We start from the raw sequence: 12,202 nt of genomic DNA, 5'->3' as shown, positions 1-12,202 counted from the left end.
GAGTCTTAGCTTTGTTTTATTTTTTGATCTGGGAACATAATTTCAAAAGAAAATTCCAAACAGTAGTTAAATTAGGAGGAAAAAAGGTAGAGAAATAGTTCTTGTCTCTTTAACCTTTGAAAGAAATAGTTTCTCAACCAACTGTTATTATTTGCAACTAAGGCATAATTTCTTAGGAAGAGGCAGGTTACCTTAAATGCAGCCCAAATTTCCCACTTTATCCATTTGTCTAATAACTTTACTCATCCCTCAAGTTTTCAGCTGTTAAGCACTACCGTCTTCTCTGACCCTCAGCCAGAGAGCCTGGTATAAACGTTTACTAAAGTCTTGTTGGGTGAAATAGGCCTGTTCATATGAGGGGAAGAAGAGGTGATCCAAGAGTGAATACAGTTGTACCTGTAGAATGAGCCCAGATATCAAGAGTAAGGAATTCACTTTCTCTAAACATTAATTAGTGAAGCATTCCATTAGGAAGAGACAAAGAAATAAGAGTTCTTGGCTAGGACCAATGATTCCTCCTTTGAACCAGTAATTTTAGAATCCAAAGGAAGGAAAATAAGCTACCATGACTGTAATTTCATGAACAGTTGCTGGGACAGGAAATAACTATGGGAGAGCCTCTGTAGGGTGGTGACCCTTGAGGGAATCTCTGTCAGCTCCTTGTCTGCTTCCCACCCCATCCCCTAAGCTCCCAGTTGGTAACCAAGACTACTCTTGTACATTTCTGGTTCCTCTGTTAGAAGAAAATGTCATTCCAAATAGAATTGTAATAAAGATTTAGTTAAACTATCCTGCTAAGATTAAGACAAACATTTGTTGGATCTGTACAATGTGCCAGTCATTGTTACATTAATTATCTCATGTTTGTATAAAGCTTTATAATGTTGTTCCCATTTAACAAATGAAAAAAAATACTCTAAATAGTTAAATAACTAGCCAAAGTTTACATTGCTAATCAGATTTAGAATCCAGATTTAAACCTAGGACTTCCTAATTGCAAGGTCAGTTCAAAGAAGGCAGTACGTTACAATGGTCAGCCAGAAGGAAGCATTCATAAAATCACGCTTGCTGTATCGCTTCGTTAGTATTTCATTTGGATCCAGCGCCCATACTGTTTATTTATTTATGCCCAGATTCTAGTGAGAGATGGGAAATCTAAGGAGTGGGTAACTGTAAACAAATTTAAACTAAACATAGACAAAAATAGTTTAAATGAAACCTGGTCCTAATTTAAAACTTTTCAGGAAGGGAAAATTTGCAACCACCCCAAATTATACTAGAAGATACTTTATATGGCCTTACCTTTTAATCTTTTAAAGTTTATGTATAGTTTACATGCAGTTAAATGATATAAACTAATTTACACAGGTATCATTCCAAAGTTCTGACAAAAGTATAACTTATATGACCTATTATTTTCCAGTGGCTCATTGATAGTGGTAGAAATCGTGCAGCCTTGCTGAATTCAGTTATTCTAGTAGGAATTTTCTGTGATTTCCTTAGAATTTTCTATATACACAATATATATTGTCTGCAAATAAAAAGTTTAATCTCTTCCTTTCCAATCTGTATGCCTTTTCCTTCTTTGTCTTACCCTATTGCAAGGGCTGATACCTCTAATAGAATGTTGGAGAAGTGATAAGAACAGACATCCTTGCCTTATTCCTGATCTTAGAGGAAAAATATTCAGTCTTTGACCATTAAGTATAATATTAGCTGTGGGTGTTTCATAGGTAGCCATTGTCAGATTGAGGAGGCCTCCTTCTTTGTCTAAGATATTCAGTGTTTTGTGAAGAATAGGTATTTGAATTTATAAAATGTATTTTGTTCACCTTTTGAAATAATCATAGTTTTTCCTCCCTCATTCCATTGATATGATGAATTACATTGATTGATTTCTTCGTATTATAACCAACCTTGCATTCCTGGAATAAAAAACCCTACTTGATTGTGATATAATATTCTTTTCTATTGACAGATTCAATTTGCTAATATTTTGTTATGGGCTTTTTCATCTGTGTTTACTAGAGATGGTAATTTTATTTTTGTATAATGTCCAACTTCACTTATATTTAAAGAAATGCATATAAAAAATAAATGTAAATTAAAACTACACTGAGATACTATTTCTAACCTATACAAATAGTAAAAATTTTAAAGTACTATAAAACACTCTGTTAGTGAAGGTTTGAGAAAGCAGGTAGGTGCCCATACATTGCTGGTGGTAATGAAAAGTGGTACAAGCATTACGGCTGGTGGGGGGCGGGGGTGTGTGTGATGGAATTTTACAGTATCTAACAAAACTAAATGTACATTACCTCTTGACCCAGAAAAATCATGTGTAGGAATTTATCCTAAAGATACATGTTTAACAGTATGAAAATACATATGCAAAAGGATATTCACAACAGCATGTTTGTAATTGCAAAATACTAAAAACAACCCAAATTCCCATACATACGACAGTGGTTGAATGTCTGTGGTACATCTACACAATGAAGATGTAGCTATAAAAAAGTAAATATTAAAAATAGGAGCATAATTTTTATGAACTGTTTTCCAAAATATATTGTTAAGTAAACCAAAGTGAAATACATAGAGTATGCATAATAAATACACATATAAGAAGGAGAACATTTTTAATATACATGATTATAATTGTAAAAAAAAAAAAGAAGAAGAAGCAAAGTTAAGATAAATGCAGACCAATCAAATTGTTTACATACAAGGGTAGATGGGCTGGAAAGGAGCTAGGGTGCTGGGCTGGAGTGATAATGACCTTAATAGTGGTATTGATAGTATAGTACTTCCTGAATATACTTCTTTGTATAGTTATAACTTTTAGACTTTTAGAACCATGTTATTGTTTTATATACTCAAAAAAGAAAAATAAATCAGTAAGGAAGTTGGAGGAGAGCCTAACAAACAATACAAACAGAAATTAACCTGTGTTTTAAATGAATTATTATTCATTTAAATGGGGCTGAGGGGTGAGGGTTGGGGGGAGGACAAGCCCAAGCAACTTTTTTTTCTTTACTTTATATTTTTAAATAAAGATTCACAGGAAGTTGCAAAAACTAGTAAGAGCGGTCCTCTATACCCTTCACTTACTATCCCCTAGTGGTTACATCTTGCATAACTGTAACAATATCACACACAAAAAATTGACATTGGTATAATCTACAGAACATATTCATATTTCACCCAGATTGCACTCATCATATGTAGTTCTAAGCAGTTTTATCACATGTGTAGCTTCATATAATCACCAAGACAATCAACATATGCAGAACTGTTCCATCACCACAAAGATCCCTGCTGCTGCTGCTAAGTCGCTTCAGTCGTGTCCAACTCCGTGCGACCCCCAGACGGCAGCCCACCAGGCTCTGCCATCCCTAGGATTCTCCAGGCAAGAACACTGGAGTGGGTTGCCATTTCCTTCTCCAATGCATGAAAGTGAAAAGTGAAAGTGAAGTTGCTCAGTCGTGTCCGACTCTTCGCGACCCCATGGACTGCAGCCCACCAGGCTCCTCTGTCCATGGGATTTTCCAGGCAAGAGTACTGGAGTGGGTTGCATTGCCTTCTCCACAAAGATCCCTAGTACTACCCTTTTACGATAACTATTCGTCTTCCCCAGCCCATCCAAGTAAGTTAAAACGCAGTATTTGGACTAAATACCCTGAGGCTAAAGACAAAAAATGAAGTGTAAATAAATATGAAACTCTAGTTAGTAAATTTCTCTTTCACAGAAAGTATTAACAATTCAAAAACTATCTTATGTGTATTCTAGGATTAAACACTTAAATGTATTGTGGATAATGAAAGCCAAGTTTCTCAGTCAGAGAAGGGAGTTACACATATGAAAAGGAGAAAGGATAGAAGGAACCCTGTGGTGCTGGATTGGATTTGGAGGCATCAATATAAACTTGTGGTTCCTAATAAATAGATAGATATAGGAATAAATGTAGATGTGTCAGCATTTATATATATATATATATTATGTGTGTGTGTGCATTCATACATTTCTTTCCTACCTCTACCCACTAAGAGAGCTTAGGAACAACTACACTCTAGTAGCAATGAGCAGACCTAGTACTCAGATCTTTGTTTCTAAATTCTAGTTTACACTAAAAGGAACCAGAGTTTGTTAAGACATGCCCAATTCCAGACCTGAGATAAAGTATAAAATGAGCCTAGAACATCTTTATAATGAGGAAATGAGGAAATATTCAAGGAATGTTCAGAACATGACAAAAGAAGCTTAAAGATCTTCCACTGGCTAAATCTGAGATAATTTGAGTATCAAAATAAATATTGACAGTAAAAGACTACAAACTGTTGTGTAGAATAATAACCCATGATTCTAATACTGATAGGAAGGAAGAGAAAGGACTCTCTTCCTTATAGTAGAAAGCCAGCTAATAAATATAAGAAGAAATGATAATCTGGGGGGAAAATACCATTTGGCATGCATCATAATAAGAATGAATTCAGGTATGACAGGGTACTAAAATGATGGAATTTGTGGCATACCAAAATATTTGCATAGTCTGAAAGTATATTCTCACAAGATATTAATTATGAAGTGAAAACTAACTTTACTATGGAGTCAAGTAATCAGAGTTAACACCAGCAGTGGGGCAAACGGACATCATATGCTCCTTGATAGGATGCACACAACATTTTTGCAGTCCTCTTGCCGAAAAATGCATAACCTCCATCAAATCATGGATAAATATCAGAGAAATCCCCAATGAGAAATGTTCTATGCAAAAAACTGAACTGCACTTTTCCAAAATGTCAGTGTCATAAAAGACAAAGCAAGAATGAGGAATTGTTCCAGATCAAAGGACACTGAAAAAAACAGGCAACTGAATGCAGTGTATAACCTGCGATTTTCTTTTGCTATTAATAGCAACATGAGGACAATGAAAAGAATCTGATTAAAGTCTACGGTTAATATAATACTGTTGCATTAAGATTAATTTTCTGTTTTTTTTTTTTTTTTTTTTTTTTTTGTCATTGTACTTGGTTACCTTAGAAAATGTTCTTGTTTTTAGGAATTATACACTGAAGAACTTTTTCACTTAGTGTAGTTCTCTTGGGATTCATTCAGGTTGTGGTATCTTTTTTTATTGCTGAATAGTATTCCATGGTGTGGGTATACCTTTGGTATTTTTTTTAAACCATTTTACCCATTGAAGGATATCTGTGTTGCTTCCAATTTGGGGCTATTATGAATAAAGCTTTTATAAACATTCATGTACGAATTTTTGAATAAACATAAATCTTCATTTCTCTGGAATAAATGTCAAGGAGTGCAATTTTTGCTTTATATGTTGTTTGTTAGTTACTCATTCGTGTCTGATTTTTCACGCTCCTGTGTACCATAGCCCACCAGGCTCCTCTGTCCATGGGATTCTCTGGACAAGAATACTGGAGTGAATTGCCATTTCCTTCTCCATTGCATTATATGCTGCTGCTAAGTCGCTTCAGTTGTGTCCGACTCTGTGCGACCCCATAGACCGAAGCCCACCAGGCTCCCCCGTCCCTGGGATTCTCTAAGCAAGAACACTGGAGTGGGCCGCCATTTCCTTTTCCAATGCGTGAAAGGGAAAAGTGAAAGTGAAGTCACTCAGTCGTGTCCAACTCTTAGGGACCCCATGGACTGCAGCCTACCAGGCTCCGCCGTCCATAGGATTTTCCAGGCAACAGTACTAGAGTGGGGTGCCATTGCCTTCTCCATTGCATTATATAGTAGCTACTTACTTAGTTTTTTTTAAGAAACTGCCAAACTGTTTCTTTTAGTGGCTTTACCATTTTACATTCTCCCCAGCAGTATGAATGATCCAATTTCTCTGCATCCTAACCAGCATTTGGTGTTGTTAAAACAATTTTTAATTTTTTTTAGCTATTCTGATAAGTGTATGATGGTATCTCGTGATTTTCATTTTCATTTCTTTAATCAATAATGAAGTTGAGTATCTTTCTGTGTGCTTAATTGCCATCTGTATAACATCTTTGCTAAAATATTTCTTTTCTCATGTTCTTAACAGGGTTTTTGCTTTTTCCTGTTTTCAGAGTCTTTATATTTTCTAGATATAATCCTTTTCAGATCTGTAGTTTGCAAATATTTTCTCCCATTCTGTAGTTTGTCTTTTCATCCTCTTTAACAAGATCTTTCACAGAGCACGTTTTAAATTTTGATGTAATCTGTCTTATCAGATTTTCTTTTACGGAAAATGCTCTCATGCCAAAGATTCCTTGGGATTGTCTGTGTAGACCGTCATGTCATCTGCAAGTAGGGAAAGCTTTAGTTCTCTCTTTCCAATCAGTATGCCTTTTATTGCCTTACTACACTGACTAGAACTTCCAATATTATGTTGAATAGCAATGGCAAAAGCAGACATCTTTGCTTTGGTTATGATCCAGGAGAGAGCAGACATCTTTGATTTGTTCATGATTTAGGGAAAAGCATTCAGTTCATTAATTAATTATTGATTAATTAAAATATCAGTTCATGATTAATTATGATGCTAGCTCTAGGACTTTTTTTGTAGATGTTCATTAATAAGTTGAAGAATTTCCCTTCTATTCCTTGTTTTCTGTTTTTATCGTGAGTTGGTATTAAATTTTATCGAATGCTTTTTCAGAGATGTTTTATTTTTTTAATGGTTGCTCTTGGAATTACAATATGCGTTCTTATTAGAGTCTACCTTGAATTAATACTGTATCATAACATGTGATGTTAAAATCTTAATAGCCGTCTTTTCATTTATCCACTCCTGTCCACTGTTTGTGCTATTGTTGTCATGCATTTTACTCTGGGATGGAATCATGTTTTTGCTTTGAACAGTTGTTTTTAAAAGAAATTCAGGGATGCGGGTGGGGAACACTCTTTGTTCCGCCTATCTGTGATATTGTAACCTATAATAACAAATATATTTATAAAGGAAGTAAGTGTTAGTCCTCAGTCATGTCTGACTCTTTGTAGCCTGCCAGGCTCCTCTGTCCATGGAATTCTCCAGGCAAGAATACTGAAGTGGGTTGCCATTCCCTTCTCCAGGGGATATTCCTGACCCAGGGATCAAACCTGGGTCTCCCACATTGCAGGCAGATTCTTCACCATCCAAGCTTGTATGTGTCTGGGTTTGAGAGAGACCTTTGTCCTGTTCCCGGCTCTTTGGGAGTTTTTTAAGTGATAAGAGTAATTAACAAAGTTATCTTTTGTTCTGTTAATGAGGTATCTCTCAGAAAACCACTTGGTGACCTGAAAGTTGGGGGCTGGTTGCCAGGGGAACCGTGTGATTAGAGAGTGGAACTCTCCGTTCCAGCTCTCCACTGCCCTCCCTCTTCCCATACCATCCCCTCCTGAAGGGAAGGGACAGGGGCTGGAGGTTGAGTTCAGTTACCAGTGGTCACTGATTTAATCAGCCATACCTGTCTGATGCAGCTTCCTTGAAAACCCCAAAGGACTAGGTCCAGAGAGCCTCCAGGTTGGTAAATAGGTGGAGATTGCCTGTAGAGTGATGCACCCAGAGAGCATGGAAGTGCCTTACCTTTGCCCCGCGCCTTATACATCTCTTCCATTGGGCTGTTCTTGAGTTATACCTTTTATAATAAACCGGTAACCTAGTAAGCAAAGAGTTTGAGTTCTGCAAGCCGCTGTAGCAAATTAATCAAAGCTAAGTGGGTGTCCTGGGAACCCCCCATCTATAGCTACACGGTTCAGAAGCACACAGGTTGACAACCTGGACTTTCGGTCGGCATCTAGAGAGAGAGTGCGAGGGCAGCCTTGTAGGACTGAGCCCTTAACCTGCGGAATCTGATGCTTTAGTATTAAAATCGAGTTAATTGGTTAGTGTTGCTGGAAAAAACACATGTCAGATCCACACAGTTACCACTTTTGGTGTTCTTTATTTCTTGACTATCCAAGTTCCATTTGGTATTATTTCTCTTCCACGTAAAGAAGAGAAATATTAATTTCTTCTCTTCTTCTCTTCTTTTAATATTTTTTGTACTGCAAGTCTACTTGTAATGCGTTCTTTCAGCTTTTGTTTATCGGTATATGTTATCTCACCATATATGAATAGTGTTTTTACTTGATATGAATTCTGGATTGATAGGTGCTTTTCCTTAGTTTAAAGCTGTTCACTTTCTTCTGGCTTGCTACTGGGAAGTCATTAGAATTTCTTACTGTTGCTCCCTTTTATGTCACGTGTCTTTTTTCCTCTGGCTGCTGCTCTTTTTTTTCCGTCTCCTTGATTATGGTAACTAGTTGTAGTTTCCATTATGTTTACCCTGCTTGGGGTTTATTGAGATTCTTGAATCTGTGAGTTGATATGTTTGATCAAAGTTTGAAATATCTTGGGCATTTTAAAAAAATTTTTTGGCCTGAATTCTCATCTTCTGGGAATTCGAGTATATATATGCTAGGCTGTGTCTCACTGTTCCACAGAACATTATGGCTCTGTGTTTTCTACTTTTGTTTTTTGTTTGTTTTATTTTGTTTTGACTTGTCTTTTTTTCTCTCTCTGTTGCACTTCCTCCTCCTTGATTTTTCTTTTCTTTTGTGGTGCCTAATTTGTTGGTAAGCCTATCCAGTGGATTTTTTTTTTTAATTTCAGATATTATATCTTTCAGAACAAGAGCTTCCATTTGGTTCATCCTTAGAGTGTCCATTTCTCTCTGCTGAGAGTCCCCATCTATTCATTTATATATCTTGGTTAGTTGGTTGGTTGGTTGGTTAATCTTAAGCATATTTATAACAGCTGTTCTAAAGTCCTTGTCTACTAATTCCAACATTTATGGCATCTATTGGTCTGTTTCTGTGGGCATTTTGATCCTGGTTATGGATTCATTTTCCTGTTTTTTCCCTTGTCTAGTAATTTTTTTATTGTATGCCTAACATTGTGAAGGGTCCGTTGTTGAGAATCTGAAATTTGCTGACTTCCTTTAAAGAGTATTGACTTTCAATCTGGCAGATAGTGATTTCTTAGCAGATTAGCTTTCTCCTTTTGAAGCTTGTTTCTAGGAATTGTAAGGATAATCTAAAGCAGCCTTTCTTAAGAGACTAATGTCCTGTAGCTTAGTCTTCTGGGGTTGCATCCGAATGCCCAACATGTAATGAGATTTCTCTTCTAGTTCATTGAAACCCCATCTCTCTCAACACTGGGCACTTTCCCGAATCCCCACTCCTCTCACAGCCCTCACTAACTGTTCTCTCCCAGGCTTTGGCTATCTTCCTGTCCATGTGCCAAGGAGGACCATTACAGATATTCCAGCCACCTCAGCTCCCCTGACCTCCAGTCTCTGCTCTGCCCGACAAATCCGCTGCTTTCTGTTTAGGACCCATACTTTCCTTGGCCTTAGTTAGAAAGTGCCCCCAGCAGGAAATCTAGGGTAAACACGGGGTTCACCACCTTTGTTTCCCTTTCTCTCAAGAACAGTAGTCATTTGCAGTAGCTTATCCAATGCCTGAAAATAGTTATTTCATATATTTTGTTCAGGTTTACAATTGTTGATAAAAGGAGAGTCAATCCAATACCAGATATACTTGTTAAGGCTGGATCTGGAAGTTAGCCTTCCTCTCTGTCTTGTTTTTAAAAATTGAATTTGAATTGCTATAGATAATTGTACCTCCATTTCCTACTATGTCCAACACATTAAAATTACTTTCTTGTCCTTTGTATATTTCTGGGTTTGCCATATTGGATTATAAAACCAGGACAAGTGCAGGCTCTGGAGTCAAAACTGGAAGAGAAAATACAGTTTGAAATTAAAAGTTATTGAATAGATCAACTGTCTGTAAAAGTCATATACCAAATGCAGAGTAGAAATTAGACTTTAAAAGAATTTGGAGAATATCTTATGAATGTAATAATTTGGAGTCCTTTGTATTAAAGAAAATTTGTCAGAGAAGGTATAGAATGGTACTAAAAAATACATTAAAGAGATCAAATGGATTTTCATAAATATTTTAGACTTTTATACTTTAGAATGGTAAGCAAAGGTTTTAAAATTATTTATTCTGCTTTTTAAAATTTTGCTTTTACACTAATAACACGTGTCTGGTGGAAGAGCAAAAGGAAAGGGAAGAAGAAAATAAAAATGAATAGATACTTTGTTATTTATCATTGTTATAAGCGGCAGTGGCACCAAGAGCCCCCTATTTTTCCAAATGTTGCCCCACTGCAAAGGGACAGCTGTAGAAGAAAGAACCCTGCTATCTGGGGCAGGTTCTATTGCTGCCGTCTCCTTGTCTGCTCCCTGCCTACTCCTCAGAAACTGCTCTGATGCGCAGACCTGGCAAGAACCACCAACCAAACCTGCAGGCAAAAGCCCTTAGGCAGTCCAGGGATGCACCCTGTGCATCTGAGATTCATCAGAGTCTGGGAGGGAAGCCCACACTGCGTTTAGAACAGTGAGTGGGATTCACCTTCCCGAAGCTCAGCCCTCGTTTTACAGCTCTCCCTCTCAGAAGCCTCTGAGTGTGCTCCAGCCCACCCTCGCTGGCCAAGTCCCTCGGGGACTCCTCGGTCCTAGACGCTTGAAGTTGAAGAAGGCTGTGGTGCCCCAGATGTGTGTATCTCTTGGCCTCTGGCTTTTCGCCATGTGTGTCCTGGCATTGGAGCGCCTCTTACCTTGGGCCTTCCTTACTCCCCTAGCTCACTGCCGCCCGTGCCACCTCCCCCGCCAGAGGCTGCTCCCAGCTCCGACCGAGTGTGCTCTGCCGTCTGCGCCACGGGGGCACCACCACACCGTGTACACACTGGCCCTGCGCGTCAGGTTCCTGTGGCACACTTCTCGCCCCTGTTCAACCATCAGCTTTTCGAGAGCAATACCCTCTTTTATTCCTCTTAATAATATTCCTCCTTTGTGCCAATTATGGCACTTTATGGCCATTCAGAAACATTTCATCTTACGATTAATTCTCTTGGTTAGAGTATGCTGTAATTCTTCAAGTGTCCTAAACTAGTCTTTCGCTTTCAAAGGTCAAGGAGTTCCCCCTGCCCCCCACCCCACCCCCCAGCCCCCGGTCTGGCAGTTGTCAGTTCATGAATGAACCTGTTTCTGCCCTGTCCACAGGCTTTGTGATTTTGTAGGCCTTCATTGTATTCCTTCTTAGCCTTCTCTGGTTTAGGCAAAGGTTAGAGCATTCGGGGAGAATTGTGGTATATGTTCCTTGAAACAATAGTTGCAATGGTGCACTCTCTCTCTTCTCCATGCAGAGAGATGTTCTTTACTACCATGGAAAGCCACCTCCTACGCTGCAAAGTGCTGGAAATCATATTTCTCCACAGCTGTGAGACGCCCACCCGCCTACCCTTGTCTCTGGCCCAGGCCCTCTATTTTCTGAACCATTCCACATCACTGCTCAAGTGTCAGGTATGTTTTTCCCTACTTCACTTCCAGGCCTAGACCACCTTCTCCTAAATCCGTGAGCTTTTTGTAAGTTACTTAAAAACTGTATAAACCTCTTACTGAGGAAAGAATTTATTACCAACTGCTTTTACTATCTCTGCAGTCAGATAAAACCCAGTGGCAGAAATGGGATGAGCTGGTCGAGCACCTGCAGTTCCTGTTATCCAGTTACCAGCATGTTTTAAGAGGTAAGGAGCATTTGGGCACAAACCAGGTGGTGTGCGAGTCTGGCAATGGACATTATTATGTATTAAAGTCACATAAGGGACTCTATTAACTTCAGTAAATCATTGTTCCTTAGTGCAACTGCAAGAAACGAGAAAGGACATAGCTGGAATCGCTGCTCTGAAAGAGAAGAATTCACATAGTATTTTTGTTACAGTACATATGACAGTGGTCCTCACAGTCCTTAGCGTTGTGTAGGTAAATGAAAGTTACCCTAACATGAGCAAGATTCAGTAATGACCTGACTAAGCCCTGACAGTTTTCCCAGGCCCATCACTGCAGAATCTTTGTTGGGTGTGGTGCTCACTGACTTGGATGTTGTAAACATCTGTCAGTATGGTACAAATACACAGAAAATCAGTGGCAAGGTAAACATGTACATCTTCCAAACCATGTAAGACTGTGGATGTGGCTCTGCCCCAGTCACAGGCAAAGCCAGTGAGGAGCTGAGAGAGTTAGGTTAGTTAGTTAACTAGCACTCAGGGGCAAATATCAAAAAGGAAAATGGTGGAATAGGTGCTTCAAATAGGAGTGATTTGATCAGCCAAGGATT

At 38.4% G+C, this 12,202-nt stretch overlaps 1 protein-coding gene across 2 annotated transcripts in view; it reads left to right on the top strand.

Annotated features, from left to right (window-relative positions):
• The window catches only part of SIMC1 (SUMO interacting motifs containing 1), an 83,664-nt gene that overhangs the window by 57,579 nt on the left and 13,883 nt on the right, over nucleotides 1-12,202 (top strand). For both annotated transcript variants that reach the window (XM_002690410.6, XM_059890731.1), the window contains 2 exons: nucleotides 11,232-11,388; nucleotides 11,528-11,612. In XM_002690410.6, the coding sequence (XP_002690456.2) occupies nucleotides 11,232-11,388; nucleotides 11,528-11,612 (242 nt within the window). The remainder of the gene's footprint in view (nucleotides 1-11,231; nucleotides 11,389-11,527; nucleotides 11,613-12,202) is intronic.

The sequence above is a fragment of the Bos taurus genome, chromosome 10, assembly GCF_002263795.3.
Source record: "Bos taurus isolate L1 Dominette 01449 registration number 42190680 breed Hereford chromosome 10, ARS-UCD2.0, whole genome shotgun sequence".
Taxonomy (NCBI): Eukaryota; Metazoa; Chordata; class Mammalia; order Artiodactyla; family Bovidae; genus Bos; species Bos taurus.
The sequence above is the reverse complement of the archived record's forward strand: the minus strand, read 5'-3'. Positions and strand labels throughout refer to the sequence as shown.